This window comes from Leptodactylus fuscus, chromosome 1, assembly GCF_031893055.1.
Source record: "Leptodactylus fuscus isolate aLepFus1 chromosome 1, aLepFus1.hap2, whole genome shotgun sequence".
Lineage (NCBI taxonomy): Eukaryota > Metazoa > Chordata > Amphibia > Anura > Leptodactylidae > Leptodactylus > Leptodactylus fuscus.
The window spans coordinates 254,373,532-254,396,807 of record NC_134265.1 but is presented as its reverse complement, the minus strand read 5'-3'; the positions used below and the strand labels follow the sequence as shown (position 1 = coordinate 254,396,807).

The following is a 23,276-nucleotide window of genomic DNA, read 5'->3' as shown; positions in this document are numbered from 1 at the left end:
AAGTGGAGGGCCAAACCTCACGAATACTTGTCAAATTCCGTGGGGTTCACCTTAAGCAGCTCTAGGGTGTGCTCTTTGGAGCATTTTATGCTGCTTAACTATTCGCATCACATCTGTTTTATATAAGACATGCACTATAATTACAGGCTATACTAACATCACATAGTGATTATAAAACAGATACTGTGCAATGTAAATAGTGTAACAGTCATGGTATCTTCAAACCGTTGATCAGAAGGGACCACCCCCACTGATTTCATAGCTCTTAGACTGTTGGGGCCCCACAAAATAAGCTGTTTCCCAAAGCACACAGCCCCCAGTATTTACATGCTGGGTGCTGCGCTGCTTGCTTACTGTATTCTTGATAACTGCAGTTGTGGGTACTAAATCTGTATCCCTCTCAATCTGAGATACCGCTGCAGCAGCCATAGCAATCACTAGCAAGAATATACTGTATTGAGGGGATAGGCAGCCCCAGACAAAATGTTGCATTTGGGCCCACAAGCATAGTTATGCCACTGGCTATATACGGTAGTTGACTTGATTTGACTGTTTCAATATTTCTGTAATTTCACATTTCAGTCTACTGAATCACAACATGCGCTTAAAAGAACTCAAGAAGAACTTCAGCAACAGAAGCAGCAGGTAGAAATGCTGGCAAAGGAGATGTCTCTTCTAGAAGAAAAGGTAGAAATGTAACAATTTTCTTAAACTTGATATCCCTCAATTTGCATAACTTACCCAGGTATGTGCTCACTTGTGTGTTTTTTTTTGGTTTTGTTTCTTGTCTCCAAAAAGTCTACTTCACTGGAGCGAGAATTGCAAGAAAAGATTGACATACTGGACAAAGCTGTTGAAGACAGACAGAATTTAGACCTGTCGAAACAAAATCTGGCTTCTGATTTCGAACAGGTTATGGAGGACTTAAAAAACAAGGACTTTGAGTTGAAACAAGCAGAGGAGGAAAAAGAAGCAGCTTCTCTGAAAATACTTGAACTTTCCAGCGAAATGAAAAGCATTATTCAAGAAAGAGATGACCTGCAGCATTCCAAGGAAAACCTGGACAAAGAGGTAAACTTTAATATGTGAATTTTAGAAGGAAACAAAACTTTTTTTTTCTAAAAGGCTGCCCTGACTTTGGTTTATCATAGAATCCATAATGCTGAAATATAAGCAGTACCTTGTAAGTATGTGTACATTATACTTTACTTGAACTCACCATTGCCACAGCAGCGTGTCCTTGCTGCCTCTTTTGCATGTTCAATAAAAGCACCTTGCGCATGTAGCATCTTTTATAATGAGTGAAACGTGAGTCTAGATCTATTTCTATAATGCTGTAGAAGGATGGGGTTTTACAATAGTTGGCTTCTATATTATAATTGGTTCTCCCTAGCAATGATCTAAGCAAGCTGCAACACTTGCCAGTGTCATCACAACATTCTTCTTTTTTTTTTCTTTTTTTTTTTTTTATCAGTGGTGGGTCACTGAAGCTAAGATCCAATTTGTATAAGGAAACTTTATCTTTGCACCTTATTAGCCAGTGGATATGAAATGTAAAGATTGAGAGTCCTTGGTAGTTTGATACTTTTTTTAATGGGTAACAAAAAAATGACATATTGCGAGCTTTCGGAACTGCTATAAGATACCAGCCTGATGAAGGAACCTTATAGCAGTTCCGAAAGCTCGCAATATGTTACCTTTTTAATGGCTAACAAAAATAATATCAAACTACTGAAGACTCCAAGAAATGGCTGAGTGGTGTTACATTTTGTGGGCCTTTAGTCTGGAATCCTTTGAAACATTTGCCAAAATGTACTGTAACTTTCTTGTAAGCTGAACTATTTTTCTTATTTGAACTCAGATTAAGAAACTAACAGATGAAATACAGCAGATACAACATGAGCACAACGCCCTAACCGCTCAGCAAACTAGGAAGACTAGTCAGTTAGATGAACTGGAGTTGGAGCTCCAGCAACTACAAGAGAAAATGAATCTCCGCGACGCTTCCATTAAACAACTAGAGGCTGATAACGTTGCCCTAAAGAATCAGTTGCAGCAATATGAAATGGAGGTGGCATCTCTTCATCAGGAACAGGAGCAGTTCCAGCAGCTGCTCCAGAGAGCACGAACTGAAAAGGAGAATATATATGCCACCTTGCAAGATCAAGAGAAAGCAGTAAGTATTTCATAATTACGTGTTACTACCGCACATTTAACAAAAATGAAGTTTATGGGTCACATCGGCAAACTAGTTATTGCTTGGGTACAGTCATGAGCAAGACAAAGCATACCGTAGAGCTATGTGAGTTAAATGAATTAGATTTTCCCTACATCCACCATAATTGTATGGCAGATTCAGGGTTTTAAATATGGCACAGGAATCAGTAGCTGCGAGTAGAGCAGGTGCCATAGCTTTGGGGTCTCTGTTATTTCGTATAGCAGAGACTGGGTGGCAGTGAGATGTCTCTGATCAGTCGATTTAACTCATGGTCTGAAAACTAGACTAGACTAAACTTATTGTCCTATATGTTAGCTGACATAGTGGGAGGGTGAGGGAGTAGCCTGTTGCAGTTTAGTGCATCAGCTCTACCACATGGCAACATTTTAGTTTACAGAGAAATTTGTCATACTGAATTAGAAAAAGACCTTGCAGTCCTTGAGTTGACCATGAAAACTTAACATTACTGCGGCATTTAGAGTTTTAGATGATGGACCTCAGATGGTTTGGAAATGGGCTTATAACCCTTTCTAGACTGATGGGCAGCATCAGTTGTTTGTTGAAGTTCACTGCTGACAACTTTCCTCACTGGAACTGTATTAACACAAGATCAGCATAAGTATTTAATGTCATTATTTTTCTAGGTTGCACAAATACAAGATGAATTGATCACTTGTCAGACAAAACTTCAGATTATGACAAAGGAGAATGAAGAGTGCAATGCACAGATGCGTCAGGTGAGTCTGTTTTTATTACAAACTGAATGGGGAAAGATGGACTGCAATATATTATTGAATTGCTTGCTTGCGCTAAATCTTAATGTTACGTTTTTGTTTTTTGTAGCTTGTAATAAATGAGAAGATTAAGAACAGTGAGCTATATGAAAAGGTGGATCTCCTGGAGAAAGAAATTACAGTTTTACGTTTAATACAGAGTGAATCTGCCGAAGAAGAGGATGAACTTGCCGAACGTACTGAAGTTCTAGGAAAAAAGAATCAAGAATTTAAGGTAATGACTTCCAGCTAAGACCAGAATGACTGTTAGGTAGCGAAATGAAATCTGGCAATTAAAGGGATTATTTTAGGACTGAATTCTAATCTGTTTGGTAGCAGTTTTAAACTTTGGGTTTGTGTGCTGGTTCCAGCTGCGCCTGTTCATGCTGTTATATACATAGTGGAGGCTGGCAGACTTGTAATGGCAAAGTATGCCCTCTTATGAGCACTGGCAGTGAATGAATTGGGAAGTTTTTGCTCTTAAAATGAGCACGTTTGTCAGTTCTCAAAATGTACCTAATAACATGGAAAGGAGAGTGTTGGGTGCTGGTGACTCAGGATCAGAACCAGCTCAAAAACCCAAATTTCAGAACAGCCACAACCTGAGCCAGAGATGTGTAAAATTCGCTCTCCTCTTTTATTTGCATGAAATTCTTACCCCTCCCCCCCTTTTCCCTTTTAGGATCTTATGGTGAACATTTCCACGGTGTATACAAATCATCACGGTATCCTGAGCAACCTCTTCACCGATCTTGAAAGTGAATCTGAAGCTCAGAAACGATCAATGAGTGCTATAAAAGAATCTCTTTCCTCAACACACTCCAGGGCATTCGGAGATCTGCAAACAGAACATATTAAGCTCAATTCTCAAATGCAGACTCTGCTCAATAAGTTAAAGGTACAACTCCCTTCTGGTTTTCACTTGTCATGTGTCCAGCAATAAGACTCTCCAAGTGACACAGGAATCTCTGTTCCTATGAGATTCACATGGCGACATTGGAATGATTAGAGAAATTGACATTCTGCCCAAGACTAGATTAGTTCATAATACAATTAAGAATTTATTATATTAGTAACGCTGAAACAAATAGCTATTTTTTTAAAAAAAATAAATTAAAAAAATCCTCCAGCTGGTGGGAATTTTATGAGGTAATGCTCCTTGGGGAATCTACGCTTTAACGGTTCAAAAAGTAGATTCCTGACACGTGGCAGGCAATGCATTGAAATATACTCTCAAATAACTAATCACACGCCTTCAATGTTTTACACATGTCTAAAATTTCTAAAACTATTCTTTTGTTGTGGTTTGGTTTTTTTTCTGTAGATTATGTATCGGTCTACAGCAGTCAAAGAAGAACATTACAGTATGGTTGAGGTCTTTGAGAGTGAATTATGTGAAGTGCATAAGAGAAACGAGGAGCTGATACTTCAGGTTCAGTCTCTTGAAAAACATGGCACAAAGTGGTCTGAGGCTGCAGCAGAGGAACTTAAATTCTTTGAACTAGAGTTTGTGGATCATCTCCTAAATAAAAAATTGGAGGTGATAAAGGTATGTATGCCATCTGAAACACTTTACTACAAAATCGGGCATTTCACACATTGCGGATGCACTAAGCTTTTTTGTGTGATGGAGCTATTTAAGCTGCACTGTAGATTCACATTGGCCATAGTGTATCAGTAGTGTGTGAACCCAGCCTTTGTTTACAATTTAAAGAGGACTTTTTTCTTTTTTTTTACTACCTCTACAATCTCCGCTGATTCCAGTGCAGTTAGGGAATTTTTTTCTCAATCTCCCGCCGTTCCAGAGCATTCAGTGCAATTAGTTTTGGTTTCTAATCTGCTATTTAGGCTCTTTCCTGTCAGGTGGGTGGTGTTATACAGGAGAATTACAGTTATAACATAGAGTGGACAGAATAGCTCAGAATCTCATCCCTTGCCTGACTCCTGTATACTTAATAGTATAGAGCCTAAGGACAGGTTCACACCGGCACCCAGAAAACCGCCGGATTGGCTAAAGCAGAGACTGGGCGCAGGTGTGAACCCACCCTAAATGGCATATCTGACATTAAATTAACTGTACTGATTGGGTACCCTGGGGGCTAGACAAAAAATTCCTACTGGAGCTGTACCGATTAAGTGATGCAAAGAGCTGGTAAAAGGTTCTCTTTTAAAATTGTATTAATTGTTTATGTTTACATGTAGCAAGTTAAAGATGCCTTTATTGAGGTCCAAGATGTTCTAAATAGTGTGGAAACTGACGTTAAAGGAGAAATTAATTGCAAGAAAGAATTTGTTGGGTGGCTAGAAGAACTTAAAGGCTTGCCCTTTGATGCCAAAAAGCTTAATGATGGAGTGCATCAGGAGAACAGACGGATTGCTGCAGTAATCCAACAACTAACAAAGAAACTGAAGGTAAATTTTCTTGCTTTGTCGCAGGAGGAGGGTTAGCTTCCATAAGTCTTAATTAGCTAATAAGCAATTGTTAAGAAGCTTGTATGAAATTTGTATTGTCAGGGTCTGGGGTTGCTAGGTGTGGTGGCATAGACACAAAAGTCCAGTTTCTTTAGTCCAAAGAAGAGTTTCTTTTCCCACAAAACCTGCAGCAACAAAGGAAACAATACAAAACTAAATACCTGCCCGGCTAGGCTCTAACTAAACATAGAATAGGTTACCTCACCTAGAATCACAGAAATCAAAAGCCAGTAGAATCATTCAGGACACAGCTCCAAAAATATGACCTCTCTGTTTGCTCTCCAGCCAAGCTCTGCCCCCCAGTCCGCTGCTGGAGCTGGCCTCTTAAGCCTCCTTGATGAGCAGACTCTCTGCAGCTGAGTCGCTGCTGGAACATCCCCAAAGTGTGGACTGGAGGGAGGTGGAATGACAGGCCCACTACCAACCTACCTGCCATTCCTAAAAATCCAGCCCAGTAACTGGAACTCTGAAATAACCCTCAGCAGGCAATAGTTATCTGCTGAGAAATGTTCTTTCTGGAGTTTTCTCATCTCACCCACCTGAGTAGGCTGGGTGAGATGTACACCCCCTCGATTACCTGACCAGCCATCGGCTTACAGTATGTATTTGACTAGATCTAATAGCGGAGACCCCTGTTACCAAGGATACAGATGCCCAGCCGCCATTCTCGGTAGAGTCTCTCTCTTAACCCCTTAGCGACCTTTGACGTACTATTACGTCATGGACGCGAGGTACTTCGCGCACCATGAAGTAATTGTACGTCATGGTGATTCCGCCCGCTCAGCTAGTGAGCTGTTACTGACAGCTATCACCCTTTTCCATAACCTCCGGTCGGTACTTTTACCGATCGGAGGTTTTAACCCTTTGATTGCGATGGTCAAACATGACCACCGCAAACAAAGGGTGCCGCGATCTCTCCCCCCCCCCCGCCGGCACCCCCCGCGGCGAGATCGGGGGGTGCCGGTATCTGTAATACGTAGTCTGGGGTCTGGTTAGTGACCCCAGACAGCCCTGAGCACTCACTTACCTGGTGATGCTCCCGGCGTCTTCTGGAAGTGAGTCTGTGCCGTCCGCACAGCTCACTTCCTGTTTCTCGAGTGAGACACGTGCAGGCTGTCACTGCAGCCTGTGTCTCAGTCTACAGTAGAGAATCAGTGATTGCATGCATACATGCAATCACTGATCCATGTGTCCCATAGGGACACAAGAACAAGTAAAAAAAAAGTGTAAAAAAAAAAATAAAGTATTTGAAAACAATTAATAAAGTTATAAAGTCCCAAAAATCCCTTTTTTCTATAAAAAATGAATTATGTAAAAAAAAAAACACAAAAAATTAATAAAAACAATACATATTTGGTATTATCGCGTCCGTAACAACCTGTACAACAAAACTGAAACAATATTTAATGTACACAGTGAACGGCGGTAAAAAATAACGGAAAAAACCCGCCGGAAGTAGTGATTTTTTCGCCATCTCACCTTACAAAATGTGCTATAAAAAGTGATCAAAAAGTCATATGCACCCCAAATTAGTACCAATAAAATGCACAGGTTGTCCCGCAAAAAATTAGCCCTCAACCAACACTGTCAAGCGAAAAATAAAAATGTTACGCCTCTCAGAAGATGGCGATGCAAAAATCACTGATTTATGTCCCCAAATCTGTTTTTGTTCTGCAGACTTAGTATTGCATAAAAAAATAACATAAATGAGGTATCGCCGTAACCGTACCGACCCGCAGAATAAAGGTCACATGTTACTTATACTGTACGCTGCATGCCGAAAAATGTAAAAGGTAAAACTCAATACCAGAATTGATTTTTTTCTCTTTTAAATCCAGCAAAAAAAGAGTTAATAAAATGTAATCAGTAAGTTTTAGGCACCCCAAGATTGTGTCATTACAAAATACATCGTATCCCGCAAACAACAAGCCCTTATATGGCCACATCAGCAGAAAAATAAAGAAAATATAGCCTCTACCAATGTGAAGACAAAAACCCGCAAAATCGCCAAATCATTAGAACACAACTGGGTGCGGCAGGCAGGGAATGTATAAGCTGTGCGAGCGAATATCAGGGGACACCCCGGATTTAGAGCTTACGAGGGAAAATATACCAGAAGTGACCCCAGTGTGACTTCCCCAATCATAGGATCTACTGGGGGTACAGTAGGGAATTTAGTGTCTGCAATGTCCTCCGCACCGCTTATACATTCCCTCTTCGCCATCCGCTGTGCAGTCACGTCCGGGATACTAATACTCACTACACCCCCTGATAAATTCTTTTAGGGGTGCAGTTTTCAAACTGCGCTCACTCCTTTGGGGAATCCACTTTTCTGGTACCTTACAGGCTCTACAAACATGACATGGCGTCTAGATACCAAACATCTGAATCTGTACTCCAAAAGCCGCATCGCGCTCCTTCCCTTCTGCCCCCTGCTGTGTGCCCAAACTGCAGTTTATGCCACATGTATGACACATGTATGACACTGGTGTAACCGGGGTAATGTCATATGTGAGTATAAACTGATATTAGGGCACATATATGACACTGGTGTACCCCGGATAACGTATGTAATGTCATATGTGGGTATAAACTGATATTAGGGCCCAGCCAGACACAGAAGGGAAGAAGGTTATTTGGTTTTTGGAGCACAGACTTAGACGGTTTGGTTTTTGGATGCCATGGCACTTTTGCAGAGACTCTAAAATTTCCCCTACAAAATGGGGTCACTTTTTGGAGAATTCCAGTTTACTGGCACCTCCAGGGCTCTGCAAAAACATCATGGCACCCAGAAAGTCCCTCTAAATCTGTACCCCAAAAGCTATAAAGCGCAGTGCTCCTTCCCTTCTGAGCCCTGCTGTGCGCCCAAGCAGCAGTTTATACCCACATATATAATTTTTTTTGTCCCTCGGGATCGCCCACTTAATAGTTTTAGGAGTGCAGGTCTCTGACAATACAAAGTGGGTGCAATGCATTGGATACCAAAATGGCATATTTCTTTAAAAATTTCAAATTTTGGGAAGCATTTTTAGTCTCAAAATCATAATACCACTTGATACATTCCTTGATGGGTGTAGTTTCTAAAATGGGGTCACTTTTGAGGGGTTTCTATTGTATTGATACTTTAGGGGCTCAGCAAATGCGACATGGCACCTCAAAACTATTCCAGCAATATATGCCCTCCAAAATCCAAATAGCGCTCTTTCCATTCTGAGCCCCAACATGTACCCATACAGCAGATTATGATCCCATATGGGGTATTGCCGTGTTCAGGGGAAATTGTGGGGGGCTCTTAATTCTCTAAGTACTTGCAAAAATTAAAAATATGGCGCTAAATGGACGATTTATTGGAAAAAAAGTAATTTTTCATTTTCACATCTCAATGGTAAAAAAATCTGTGAAACACCTGTAGGGTCCAAGTGCTCACTAAACCCCTTGATAAATTCCTTGAGGGGTCTAGTTTTCAAAATGGGGTCGTTTTGGGGGGGGGTTTCCACTGTTCTAGCACTTCAGGGGCTCTCCAAATGCAACATGGTGCCTGAAACAGATTTCAGCTAAATTTGCCCTCCAAAATCCCAATAGCGATCCTTCAGCTCTGGACTTTACAGTGTGCCCATACATCACTTTACATCCACATGTGGGGCATTTCTGTAGTTGGGGCAAAGTGCTTGACAATTTGTGGGGTGCATTTTCTTTTTTAACCCGTTGTGGAAATGCATAATTTGGGGTTAAAGCTACATTTTATAGCAAAAAATGTCACTTTTCCTTTTGTTGGGCCAATTCTGTTACACTCCTGTAGGGTCAAAGGGCTCACTAAACCCCTTGGTAAATTCCTTGAGGGGTATAGTTTCCAAAATGGGGTGACATTTTGGGGGTTTCCACTGTTTTGACACATTGGGGGCTCTGCAAAAGGGACATGGTGCCTGAAAAGTATTCTAGTAAAATCTGGCCTACAAAATCCAATTAGCGCTCCATCCGTTCTGAGAGCGACCGTGTGCCCGTACATTAGGGTACCAGCACATATGGGGTATTGTCGTGTTCAGGAGAAATTGTGTAACAAATTGTGGGGTGCAGTTTCTCCTTTAAACCTTAGTAAATGTGTAAATTCTAGGGCTAAATGAATATATTAGTGACAGAAATTGAAAAATGTAAATTTGACTTCCATTTTGTTTTAATTGTTGTGAAATGCTGAAAGGGTTAAGAAACTTTCTAACTGCTGTTTTAGATTCTTTCAGGAGTGCAGTTTTTAGAATGGGGTGACTTTTGGGGGGTTTTATTAGAGAGGCCTTTCAAGTTCCCTTCAGAACTGAACTTGTCCCTTGAAAAATGTGTTTTGGAAATTTTCTTGAAAATTTGGAAAATTACTGCTTGACTTGTAAGCCTTATAATATCTGAAAAAAATGAAAGGGTGCTTAAAATTTGATTGCTACATAAATCAGAGACATGGTTAATTATATTTATGAAAAAATTCGGGTAGTATGACTTTCTATTTGAAAGGCTTGCAATTTCAAAGTTTGAAAACTGCATTTTTTTCAAAAATTTCACCAAATTTCCTATTTTTTTCATAATTAAAGACAAAACATATTGACGAAAATTTACTACTGACATGAAGTACAATGTGTTACGGAAAAAACAATCTCAGAATCACTTGTGTAAGTTAAAGCGTCTCAAAGTTATCGCCATTTAAACTGACACATGTCAGATTTGAAAAAAGAGGCCTGGTCCTTAAGTCACTTTTGGGCTGTGTCTCTAAGGGGTTAAGGTTAAATGCTGGTTGCTGACTAAGTGGTAGGCAGTTGCTGCATCATAAGCAATATCCATCATAGTGATTGTGCAAGTGCTATGCACTACAATATTTTATATATAACAAAAAAAAATAGTCCATTGCCACAAAAACACTTAAACTCATTTATAAATATGTATATAAAAAAACAAAAAAAACTTTGCAAGTCTTCAGTAGGTGATACCTTTTTTAATGGCTAACTCATAATGATGACAGAATATGACGTTTCGAAGCTTTCCTCTGAGCTTCTTCTTCAGATATAACTAAAAAACACTCTGTAGAGGCTGCATATTTATAACTGGACACAGGGCTAGAATTACAGGAGGGAGGGGGGAAGAGGCTTATTACTATATACTTATAACAACAAACAATCAATTGCCAGATCCCCCAGTTCTTATCTTAATGGCTGTCTTAATGATGTGTATAAAAAGACATAAACCCACGTGAAATGTTCATCCCATTGTCCAACGTCTGGAATAGGGTCATGGCCTTGTACTCATAAATCAGTCGCTGTTTATAAATATGCAGCCTCTACAGAGTGTTTTTTAGTTATATCTGAAGAAGAAGCTCAGAGGAAAGCTTCGAAACGTCATATTCTGTCATCATTATGAGTTAGCCATTAAAAAAGGTATCACCTACTGAAGACTTGCAAAGTTTTTTTTGTTTTTTATATTTTATAACCACTGGCTAACACGGTACCAAAACAAACATTTTCCTTTTACTAAATATGTATAGTGTGAAATACAAACTGCAGCAGAATTGCAGGCTGTAGCTTCAGAATTGAAGGTATTGCTAGGAGTCTGTTATTCTTTCCATGAACTAATGTAAGACTAAATAAGATGGCATGCTTGGCCATTTTGTCTAGTAATATTACTGATACCGGATGGACCACATTATATTCACTGGGTGCAGTTGGTGCCTGTGAAATGTCAGCTCAGTCACTGATGGCATTTTCATTGTTTGAACAATGGAAATAGGAACACAGCCTAATGTGTGCGTCCCAGAAAGGACACCTACATACAGTATAACACAATCCCTAGTGTGGTAGGTATGCAAAATGGCATAATCGCTCTGCGGTTTGTCAATTCATTTTGAATGAATGTGGAGTCGGACCCCATAGGTTGTAATTTTTATGTCATATCAGTAAAATATTTTTACAATAGCAACTAGATAAGTTTCCACTCTCATGCTGAGGAATGAGTTTTCTGTTCCAATGCTCCAGTTAGGCTCGGCTTCTGAATCACTAAGGTGTATCTTTTAACAGGTAATTGTTCAGTCTCAAACTAGACAAAACACAATGAGGTATCTCAACAATTTGGAAACTCAGTTGCAAGAGAAGAAAGAAAAAAATAAGGAATTGATGCAAAGGATGCCACAAATTGCTCCATCTGGTGATTCTAACATCTTAGAAGAAGAAAATGCGCAATTACGTGAAACTCTAAAAAATGTCCAGATGGAATTAAAGGTATTGTATTGTGATTTAGAGTTAAAGGGGTTATCCAGTTTATCCTGCCAATCAGCTATTTTTCTGTATCAATGTGACCCACTGTTCTCATGCACCATACTTTTAATAGTAGCCATAGTGAACACTACATTGGCTGTTCCATTCAAGTCTATGGGACAATTGAAGCCATTCCCTTTACTGCCACTATTAAGTACTGTGAGTGTGCGATGCTACTCATGGCGGTACAGAAACTTCGAATCTGTGGTTGTCCCCTCAGGCTGACTTCCCCTTCATGTGATGTGCCCTAGAAGCAATTTTTGTGTCTTCTTTCATACTCACTCTAATGTAGTGGGCTATTGGTACTACAGCCATTATTGGCTGTCTTCCTACTCTTTATTCCCCTCACTAGTCATGGTTTGCAGCGCTAACAGATTTGTTTCACCGTGTAGTCTGTACAATCTCTAGAAGATGCATACAGTAATTTTAGATAGTTACGTTTGTGCATGCCCTAGAAACTCTTATTGGGGTTTTATAGAAAATGCAACACCGGATTCAAGGTCTAGAAAATGAACTGAAAGTAGCCAAAGCAGACGTGAAACAAAAAGAACAAAAGACATTACTACTGGAAGACAAGCTGCGCTCCAGCACTGCAGAGTCTGAGCTTTCTGAGCTGCAGGTTAAGATGACGGAAAAGGAAAAACATTTCCAGGCAGCACTGAAGGAAATACAGATTCTCCAGGTAAGTTTACACTTCCATATTAACTTGCATTGCTATTTTGGGGAAACAGATATTGACCGTTTTTATGAACTGTTTAGTTGGGTGTAACTTTGCCTTTGTTTGGCATTATTACTAGTTGTAATCTGAAGGAGGCGCTGCTTTTTATCATGGTAGAATATGATAAAGTGCTAATTCTACTGATGACCAATCTGTTGTATGTGCCACACTTACTTTCAAAGTCATCCTTGGCTAAAATGTGGCGATTTCAGCTTGGGCTATATAACTAAAGCTCAGTTGTTGTCATTCTTACCCTTAAAGGGGTTGGCCACTTTCAGACCAATATTGACAAACAAATGTACAATATAAAGATATACAATTTTCCAATATACTTTCTGTATCAATTCCTCACAGTTTTCTAGATCTCTGCTTGCTGTCAGTCATTCTGTTACTTCTAGTGGATAAAAGTCTGACCATGGTCATGTGATTTACGGTCCATGGTCATGTGATGAGGACACAGGTGCCGCTCGTTACAGTGACAGCACAATAATCAGACATCTGCTTAGTAATCAGCTGTGCACCTGTGTGGACCGTAAATCACATGACCATGGTCAGAGTTTTATCCACTAGAAGTAACAGAATGAATGACAGCAAGCAGAGATCTAGAAAACCGTGAGGAATTTATACAGAAAGTATATTGGGAAATTGTACATCTTTTTATTGTACATGTGTTTGTCAATATTGGTCTGAAAGTGGCCAACTCCTTTAAGTATGACTTCTTGATGTAAAAGTAGATTTACACTGATGCTTTTGCAGTGGTTTTCGAGGCTTTTTTGCTGCAAAATCTTCTCTGCAAGAAAGCTATTCCAAAATGCCTGAAATCCTATTGATTTCATTGTATTGATGTTTGATTTTCGGTGCTGGTTTTTTTTTTTTTTTTTTCTGGTTGGGGAAAAAAAGCACCCTGCCCTATTTTGAGGCAGAAAAGAACTCTCCAAATGCCATTGACATAAATAAGATTTTTTATTTATTTTTTATGCCTTGTCAAAAGCAGTGTGAACCTACACCGAAGCTAATAACACATGGGGTCAGAAGTGGATTTGTTTTGCCATAGCCTTCAGCTGTGATTCCTGGGCTTTTGAAGGGAGTCTGTCAGCAGGAAAATCTGAAGGAAAGTAACTCGGAGGGTGGCTTCTATTCTTTCCAAAGATGGTTGTCTTAATTTAAAAATAAAAATGAAGTTGCACTGCAAAATCAGAAAGATGTCTTTTGGAAAGTGTAGAAGCCGCCCTACAAGGTACTGTTTGATCCCGACTTTTCCTACTGACCTCTTCAACTTCAGTAATGCAATAAGTAAATGTGAAAAAGTTAAATAAAGGGCTAAACTTGCAGTGATAGTTTTCATGCTGCATCTTCAAAACCTACAGCTGCCTTTTGATTCCACCATGGCTAACCCTCTGCAAACTTGCCCCATGTGTCCTCTGCCTAAGTACATTAGTCTAAGTAGTGCCCTTGCCATTGACTACAGACATGCTTGTCTAGTATATAAAAGTGTGCTTGAATTCCTTTACTTTTTCGAGTCTTCATTATATAGGATATGTTTAATTCTAGTTAAGCCAGAAAAACATTCGGAAGTATTTTTGGAATTTCCTTCCCATCCACAATAGCCTGCACACTAATAATTCACTAACATAGCACACGTTTATGGATGTCACTCAATGCAGATTAGGCCCCGCGGGAAGCCGCGCCAGAATTGGACCAAAATGCAACTGTCGCGGCTTCCCGCTCCGGAGTAGGCCCAAATGAATGGGCCTATTCCGGAGGGTGCTGCCACGAGGAATCTGCCAGGAGGGTGAATCAGCCACAGAATCCACCTGATGAAAGGGCAGCTCGCTTCTTTTCTCCGCTAGCAGGAACAAACCACCAGCGGAAAAACGAAAGCTAGCGGTCTGCATAGACCTCTAGTGTGAGGGGGCGGATTTTGAGAAGGAATCAGCACCAAAATCCGCCCCCTCTTGCCACGTGTGAATGAGCTCTTATGTTCCCATTAACTGTTTCAGTGCTGGCCTCTGTAGCCAATGGCTTCCTGTGTTGTGTTTGTGTGGTGTTTTTGTTTTTTTTAAAGTCCTAAACTTGCTGTGAGTAACCTGTTTGCACACGACTTTGGCTGTATCTCCTCTGCTGTGACCAGAAAGATTATGCTGTGGCTTTATGATACCTGCCCTTATGCAAGTAAATGGGGTTTCATTTTGCCAGTGTTGTAGTCAGGGTAACATAGGGGTGGCAGTGCAACCCCATTCACTTGCATTAGTGCAAATGTCAGATGAGACGGAAATCTTCAGCTGCTGAATAGAAGTCACTGCCAAATCACATCACTGTGTAGCACCAGCCTTAACTTTTAAAAGGAACACTAAACAAATCCTTTCTAGACAGATAATGCAGAAGTTAAAGCATTTAAGTGTTGACTCTGTGTTTTTCCTTCGACTGTTAAGGAAAAGGTTGCCAAAGGTGCAGCACCATACAAAGATGAAATAGACAGTCTCAAAAGTCAAGTCGTAAGGGTTGAGATGGACCGAATGAAGTTGTCAAAAACTACAGACCAGCAGTAAGTAAACTGTCACTTTTTGCCATGTTGGTTATTTAATAGCTTGTTTTCTTCTCACTTCTTATGACTTTTAATTATGAACATGGGAACTACGGTTTAACAGCATTTAGAGATGGGAATCATAGTCAAATAGTCTGGAGATGACTTATTAGAGAGCCAGTCTTCATTTTAGCACATTTTTCTGGTGCGGCTGCTAAATTAAGAGATGTATGCATCTTAATTTTGGTGCATCTCGGGTGGTTCATGGCCTGGAACCTAAAACCTATGCTCACCAGCTGGTTATAGCACCGTTGTCTTTCAGCTGGCCAGGTTTTGTTTACTCTGCTGTAGTTGTGACTTAAACAATGTTATTTGGCTGTAGTCTCATGCAACCACTGGCCTCAGCAGTCACATGATTGGCTGCAGCAGTTAAGAGGAGTTGATGTGACTTCAACACATGATGACGAAGGGCCTTGTGAGAACTGCAAGTGTGTAAAATATGGCATCTAGAACCTCCAGTAAATTCTTACTGTGAAAGTGTCATATGTCCTCCCCAATTGTGGTATTTACACACTGAACTGGTATTGCTTACAAAACATCCCCAGTGATCTTGGTAAGAAAAATATCCAGAAAGCACTAAAATGTGTAAGAAGAATTTAAATCCCCCCTCCCCCAACATTATAAATTGAAATAACGCTTGCACATTAAATGTGTAAAATAAATACTTAATTCAAACAATAGGCAATTGACTGACAGTACATTTAAATCGGCACCTTTCACCTCCTGGGGCACATGCAGTGCTGACAATCCCTTCCCTACTCCTGATAGTAGTCATTCATAGATAGATGAGTACTGAGGGGACATTCCTCACCGCCCAGTGCCATGGCTGGGCGGTAAGGACACACACACACACCGTGCACTGTACAGCACAATAGATGCTACTGTGAGGAGGAGTGTTCCAGACTGAAACGCCCTTCTAACAGTAAAGAGCTACGGTACCAATAGCTCTTCACCGGGGGCACAGAACGGGAAATCCCATAGTGAGCTGAATTCAGCGCACTGTCAACTTTCTAGCAGTGTATTACACTGTATATGCCCCAGGAGGTTAAAGGTCATCTAGAAGTCCCTTAAAATGGGGACATTTTACGCTGTCACGCTCAATAAAAATGAAAATTGTTTTTTGTTTTGTTTTTTGCTTAAGAATTGCTTCCCTGAAAGCTCGTATAGAAGACAAAGAAGCAAATTTGCGAAAGTTAAAAGAACAGCTGAGGCGAACACAAACAGACACCGATACCAAAAGTACGTGAACAGGATGGTGGGAGCATTGCCTGATGGCAGAGAAATGTACCTTTATTTGCACTAGGTTCACACTAGCATCTGAGATTCCGTCCTTCGGACCCACATGGGGACCTTAAGGAAGGAGACCCTGTCTGCTTAAAAAGCGGAAAACTGGGAACCCCATAGACCTGTGTTTTTCAACCTTACTATTGCTGTCACCCTTTAATACAGCTCCTCGTGTTGTGGTGGCCCCCCGTCCATAAAGTTATTTTCATTGCTACTTCATAACTGTAATTTTGCTACTGTTTTGAATTGTAATGTAAATATGTGGTATGCAGGATGTATTTTCATTGATGCAAATTGTTTTGGTTTTGATTTTACATTTACAGCTGTAATTATAATTCACAGTTTAAATTTCACCCTCCAGCTGCCCCAGTTTAATCTGGGAGCAGTTAGAGGGGGACATTAAACCATGGTGGCAACTAGAGAGGGACATTAATGTGCAGTTTCCCCCGGTTTAATGTTGTCCCCATCTTAATGTCTTCATCCAGCTACCCCCAGGTTGAATGTTGCCTCATTTGCCCCACCCCACTCCTGCTTCACCACTGTATTCAACTCATCTGCATCCTCTCCGGACATAGATGAGTTGATTCCAGGACGGATGGGAGGTATGGGATCAGTGTCTCAGTTCCTAAGACCATCGGAAATATGTGTTTTCTGATGGTTTTAGGCGACCCCTGTGAAATGATTGTTTGACCCCCAACAGAGTCATGATCTACAGTTCCCCCCAAAACAGGACTTTACTCTCCACTAATTTTAAGCAGGTGTGAATCCAGCCTTATGTATGTTTTTGGTTTTGGTTTTTTTCCCCCAGTTTCTTCTGAAAATTCCAGTACTTCGCAGTACCCACTTACATGTGGTGGTGGAAGTGGCATTGTACAGAGTACAGCTATGCTTATCCTTCAGTCAGAAAATGCTGCATTAAAAAGAGAAATTGAACAATACAAGAAAAAATGCCATCAGCTTTCAAGGTATGGCTGCTCATAGTGCATGCTTTACTAATCTATTGTAGACAAGTCTTGTAGGAGTAGGGCTTTTGCTTTAAATGTAATAGCATAGCGTGTCTGTATAAATGACAAACTCCTAACCCCAACTAGAGGTTAGAGAAAATTGTGCTTTGCCAGGTGAGTAGTGTCAGGCAGGAGCATGCAAGGGGTGTGAATCTGAGCACTGACATTGTCCACCTCTGACTGGAGCTCTGAATCGCACCTCGCTGCCTGAAAGAGCTCACCTGATACAACAGAGCCTAAACCGTATACTAAGCACAAAATAACGTGCACGGATTGATCATGAACATTGGGCGCTAAAGAAAATTGCAACTGAAATTTTTATCTTATTTCTCCTGTTTAGCACCAACATATTTTGCAGCACTTTATAGGAGTTTGCACTTTACAGAAGCTGCTTACGCGTTTCAGGGCATGTTGCTATGTCCCACGTAACAACATGTTCTGAAACGAGTAAGCAGCTCTGGTATCTTCTTCCTTTGTCCTTGGAATATGTAAGATGTGTTGTTGTTTTTTTTTATCCGAATAATGAAGTAAAAGTTATATTTTATATGTCAGTAGCATGTTTTGTTTTTTTCTCTAGCGAATTTTTTTTCATTCAGAGGGGGGAAAAAGTGATATGACCAATCTTCAGGCGAATTCCACCTTGAAATTCTGCCATTGCCATTAATGGAAGGCAGAAAAAAGTGACACTTTTTTGCCGCTGTTTTTAACGCTTTTTTTGTGAAAACCACTAACGTTTTTTATGTTCACACAGAGTTTTTTTGCAGGCAGATTATGACGCAGAATCCACCTCAAAATCCGCCTCATTGACTTCAATAGGAGCCACTCGCTTTTTTTTGTTTCTACTAGCTAGTAGTAGAAAAAAGACCTATCTTGCCACGGATTCCGTGGCTGAGTCAGCCACAACGGCTCGAGGCATGCTCCTATTTAGGCCCATTCATTCAGGCCTAATCAGAAGTAGGATGCCGTGACAGAATGCACTGCATCGGCATCCCGTCGCGGCTAGCCGCACCTAAAAAAAACACTATGTGTAAACGAGCCCTTAAAGGGGTTCTCCCATCACAGTCTTCATAGCCAGGCTGCATGCAGCTTCTCAGTTCCTATATTTCTCTCTCTCCCCCCTTCTGAACAGGATACAGAACACTTAAGTAGAGCAGATATTATGCACATTCTTGTACAGAATGCACTCAGCATTATCTGTATGTTTACTTAGAGAGATAACAATCCCTTCAGCAAACTTCATTTAGCTGAATGGATTGTCCTGCTGGCACTGAGTAAGTGACCTCACTTATCCTATCTCCCAGGTCCTTGGTTATAGCAACGCTGTGTAAACAATGGAAGGAATAAGGTCACATTGCAGGCGAAGAAAGCAGAATTTGTAAAGCAATATATTTATAAAAAGGCTTCAATTTACATAAGCTACCAGTGTAGATAGGATCCTTGAGATGGGACAACCCCTTTTAAAGGGAAGTTTCCAGGTCCATACAGTCTGTTGGAGAAAAAAAAAAAACCACGATACAAACCACATCATGCAAAAAAATTCCTCACACTGATTTTTTTTTTTCAGCCTGCAATAAACTCTGTGTGAACATATCCTAATAACGACACACAACTTGTTGGAAATTCTGTAGGAAGTACAAGGAAAATTTTGTGTCATCCCACAGTGAACTTAGGGAGTCTGAACCTTTATTAATCACATATCCACAAGATGGCTGACAAATGTCTAATAACCCCCACAATCAGTTAGCAGGACTCTAGAGCCCCTATTACTCCATTGCAAGGCAAACTCTTCTAAGACTAAATGGCTAAATTTTCATAGTAAATGCAATTTAAATGTTTTTTCTCCCTTTGCAGAAACATATCAACCTGTGAAGATGAACTTAAGAAGCTGAAAGTTCGATCTGAGACCCCTGCTACCCTACTTAGTTCATTACATAGAGATGAAGTGATGTCTCATATTAATGCTGACAAAGCAACACCAGTTTCCTCCAGCAAGTCGGAGATGACACACTGCCATATAGCTTCACCAGGCAAAACTGGGATGTATAGAAAGCATGCTGTGTCTCCTAATAAGATGGAGATTCACAAATCTCAACCAATGTCTCCAAATAAGACAGACAGACACAGTATACCTACGATGTCTCCAGGAAATACAGGTCTCTATAGAAAGCACCCTGTTTCTCCACTGAAGACAGAAGGATCCCTGTTCAGCACTTTAACCGTTTCACCATGCAAAAAGCAAAGATTACCAGAAAAAGACTCTCCTAAGGAGAAATTCTTTGATGTGAGGTCGAAATCTTTACCTTACTGCCCAAGCAAGTTTTTTGATAATTCCACCCTTGGCACTTTACCAGGTAACTAAACGTCTCGGTCTGTGATGTCTTTAGATTATGGTTTACAGTAAGCTGCTGGGTAATGTCGTCTTCACTGTCTGATTTTTGTGCAGATGTTTTCAGACATGGTAGACTTTGTCTAGGGCCAGTCCCCATTTAATATGTTCAAGTAACAAAAAAAATTAAGCAATAGGACATAGAGAAAATCCTGGTTTAAAGGAAGTCGTGTGTTTTGAGTTTTTTAGGTCCCTTTATTACAACCATAGGATTAGAAGAGAATAGGCTTATAAAGATGCTCCATTGTTGCATGAGATTTAAAGTATCCTATAAAATACCTCACTATTACTGGAACAGTCATGGGGCAGTGCTCAGGTTATCCAAGACTATACCGGGCTCCTCTTCCTTTACTCAGGAATTCACATCACATCTGTTGGTCATGCTTCGCTCAGCCCCATTAAAATGCATTGTGCAGACCTGTGACATGGCCATGTGACCAAAAGACTTCTCCCTTCCCGCTCTACATAACTACTAGCTGCATCAAATCTTACAAATGTGCATTTGCCTCATACTCCCTAAGAAAATGCAGTGAAGTAAGGTATACTCAGCCTGGCTTATCTCTGCACATACATATGTATTCATTGCGTGTACTATTGCCATGTATTCCTACAATTCATAGTGCATCTGTGAAATTTGAAAGTTAGACTATCAGTATTTGGCGAGGATCCAATCCCCCACTTCATTGTTTACAGGTAGGGACGACTGCATGACCTTGTCTATATGATTGTGGGTTTATGGATGACATATTAAAAATGTATTAACTATATCATTGACAGATCCATGTACTCTACCTTCAGATAGTTCTGCTTGTGCAGATAGCAAGTCTTGTGTAGTACCAGGTAATGATTGTCAGATATCTTGGACTCTTCAATATCAAGACCTCACATACTCTGTTTCTTTGAAAATAAGCCCTAGTCACAGTCAGTACCTCCAATGCTAGGTTATGTCACAGAGACAGAGAATAGGCATACCTTAGCTCCTGGAAAAGTGCCCTGCCACCTCCTGCCGTGACGGGGCAAAATTCACTCGAGAGTCCTCCCTCTTAGCTACCTACGTGACCAGACGTCAGATGCCACCTCCGCTCGTTCCCACTCCACTCCACTATAGCTCCTTCTCCATAGTGGAGATAGAGACATGGTGCCACTGCCACACAGTGTTTAGAGAGAGTGAGCCAGTAAAATTGTGGCACTGCATCATCCATTGGGGTAACTAACCTTAACCATCTTACAAGAATCTTCCAGAAAAAATCAGAAATGATTGTGATTAGATCTGGTGTCTAAAATATATGACCTACCCTGAAAATGAGCCCTAGCCCTTTTGTTGCAAAATATGAGACCCTGTCTTATTTTCAGAGAAATACAGTATTTTGGATCACCCCTCGTATATGCTACTATCCACTCTTCTACTGTGAAGGATACTGACGGAGGAACAGTTTTGATTCTGCAATTTTTTTATTTATAATATCCGTTTTGAAGCAGCAGGGAAGCAAGAAAAACTTTATCACTCAAATGAACACTTTCCATGGCATGGTGCTCGAGGAGAGTTTTCTCTTGATCACACTCTGCACAGTTGTGGTGTAACACGCAGATGGAGTGGGTTTTCTTACTTTTGGTCCATATTTTCTAGGGCTGGGCAATTATGAGCTAAATCATAATTAATTGAACATTGTATCTTAATTAATCCTTTTTACATATGCCCCATCCTGCCAATGTACATAGTGACAGATCTTTTAGCCAATGTCAGTGTGACATGGATGAAAAAATTAATGGAAATAATCAATGTGAGCAGGTTCACATCCTTTAACTGAGCTGACTTTAAAGTTTGGTAATTGCCTGGCCCTACCCTTATCTATCACTGTATTGCAGTTGGTCAGGTGAACAGCTGGTAATAAACTAAATTTTATCACAACTACGGCAAACAATACTTTTGAAGCAGGTTATGCCACGGGTCCATGCTAACAAAAAACATTTTGTGTGTGTGTGTGTAAACTGTTTACAGTTTTATCCATCTTTTCTTATAAGACTAGGTTTGCATCTTTGCTCTGGGATTCTGTTCCCCATTCCACTTTAAAGGGGCTCTATCAGCAAATTTATGCTGTATGAGCCCCACATATGTGTGAACAGCTTTTAAAAAGGCTATTCAGGCACCGTTAATCTTATTTTAAACCCCCTTCATGTTTTAAAATAAAACTATAAAAACATATATGTAAATCATACCTTTGCATGCACGCTGGGTGGTCGTGCACGATATATGTATATATGTGGGGCTCATACAGCATAATTTTGAATTAAAAAATTTGAAAAAATTAAAAATGCAGAGAGAAGTCCTTCAAGCACGACTTTTCTCCATTTTTCCTGTGGAAATCTAGTGGGCCTGAGTATAGTCTATGGGATGGGATCTCTGGGTAACCACTTTTTAAGCGGATTGGGTTTCCGTTTTTTAGCGGACTCGAAGAGCCGAAACCCAAGCCCATTTGTGAACCTAGAGTAATAAATATTTAGTGCATTTCATTTGATATGGGTGACTCATGGTTTTCTATATATTTAAATTGTAAACCCTGGTAAATCTATATTTAAGGGTTCACGTAAAGATTTCTAGAGAAGTTGAGTTTCACACCAAGTGTTATGTAAAAGTGCTAAATTATGTGAAAAAAATTAGCAAATATAATATGAAATTTACAAATACTTCAGTTTTAAAACTACCGATATATCCTATAGTTTGAAAATAAATGCATAAATTGACACTCACACGTCATCAGTTGGGTTTTATAGGTGGAACATATTTTAAACAAGGCCATAAATACTTTGTTAGCCCAGCCATCTAACATTAGGCTTTTAGGCCCATTTCAGCTGCAATGCCAGACACAACCGCATAGCAGCAGTGGCCTGATTTCTGGCTGAGAATTTATATAGCACATATATAGTATGTCTATCTTTTATGTCAACCTGAAAATATTTGTGGACTTACAAGTGTTATTCTTCTTTTAGATAATGATTTCTATGCTGGAACTACTGAAACAAGTGATGTCAATAACTGGTGGGATCGAGCTGGAAAAACTGAACCCCCAAATGATTGTAAAACATCTTAACCTCTTCATACTAAATGGCAAGAAAAGGAAGCAAATATTTGTCTGTGCAAACCAGAAACCAAGCTATCTTCAGCATCGCCATCCAGTACCATCATCCATTATCACACATGACAGTGTAGTGACCCCTCCATTAATTTGATACTTATGCTACACCTATAAATAGAGATTAAACCGGATTTTTGTGCACTGTAACAGATATACATAGAAATCTAAATTTAGCAGATTTGTGAAACTGTCTAAAAGAACGGTCTGTCTTGTACAACAAAGATAATAATTTTTAGAAACTCTCATAAAAACATAGTTTTATTGCTAATCATTGCTTTGTTGTGGGGGGGTTATTGGTCTTAAATATTGGGATATATATAGTGGGATTTGTTTAATAAAGTGCAATATTTATGTTAAATCCATGTATTATTTAAAAGGAAGTGTATTTAAGGGCACTGTAGTTCAGTCTTTAGGGCTAG

The 23,276-nt window shown here is 40.0% G+C and overlaps 1 protein-coding gene across 1 annotated transcript in view; it reads left to right on the top strand.

Moving 5' to 3' along the window:
* CENPE (centromere protein E) overlaps nt 1-22,861 on the top strand; it is a 66,537-nt gene extending 43,676 nt beyond the window's left edge. The window contains exons 35-49 of the mRNA XM_075286000.1: nt 583-687; nt 799-1,071; nt 1,862-2,176; nt 2,863-2,955; nt 3,062-3,226; nt 3,674-3,889; nt 4,316-4,540; nt 5,194-5,403; nt 11,511-11,711; nt 12,226-12,429; nt 14,898-15,010; nt 16,191-16,288; nt 17,142-17,298; nt 19,189-19,688; nt 22,712-22,861. Of these exons, the coding sequence (XP_075142101.1) occupies nt 583-687; nt 799-1,071; nt 1,862-2,176; nt 2,863-2,955; nt 3,062-3,226; nt 3,674-3,889; nt 4,316-4,540; nt 5,194-5,403; nt 11,511-11,711; nt 12,226-12,429; nt 14,898-15,010; nt 16,191-16,288; nt 17,142-17,298; nt 19,189-19,688; nt 22,712-22,812 (2,976 nt within the window). The 3' untranslated portion in view covers nt 22,813-22,861. The remainder of the gene's footprint in view (nt 1-582; nt 688-798; nt 1,072-1,861; nt 2,177-2,862; nt 2,956-3,061; nt 3,227-3,673; nt 3,890-4,315; nt 4,541-5,193; nt 5,404-11,510; nt 11,712-12,225; nt 12,430-14,897; nt 15,011-16,190; nt 16,289-17,141; nt 17,299-19,188; nt 19,689-22,711) is intronic.
* The last annotated feature ends 415 nt before the right edge of the window (nt 22,862-23,276 follow it).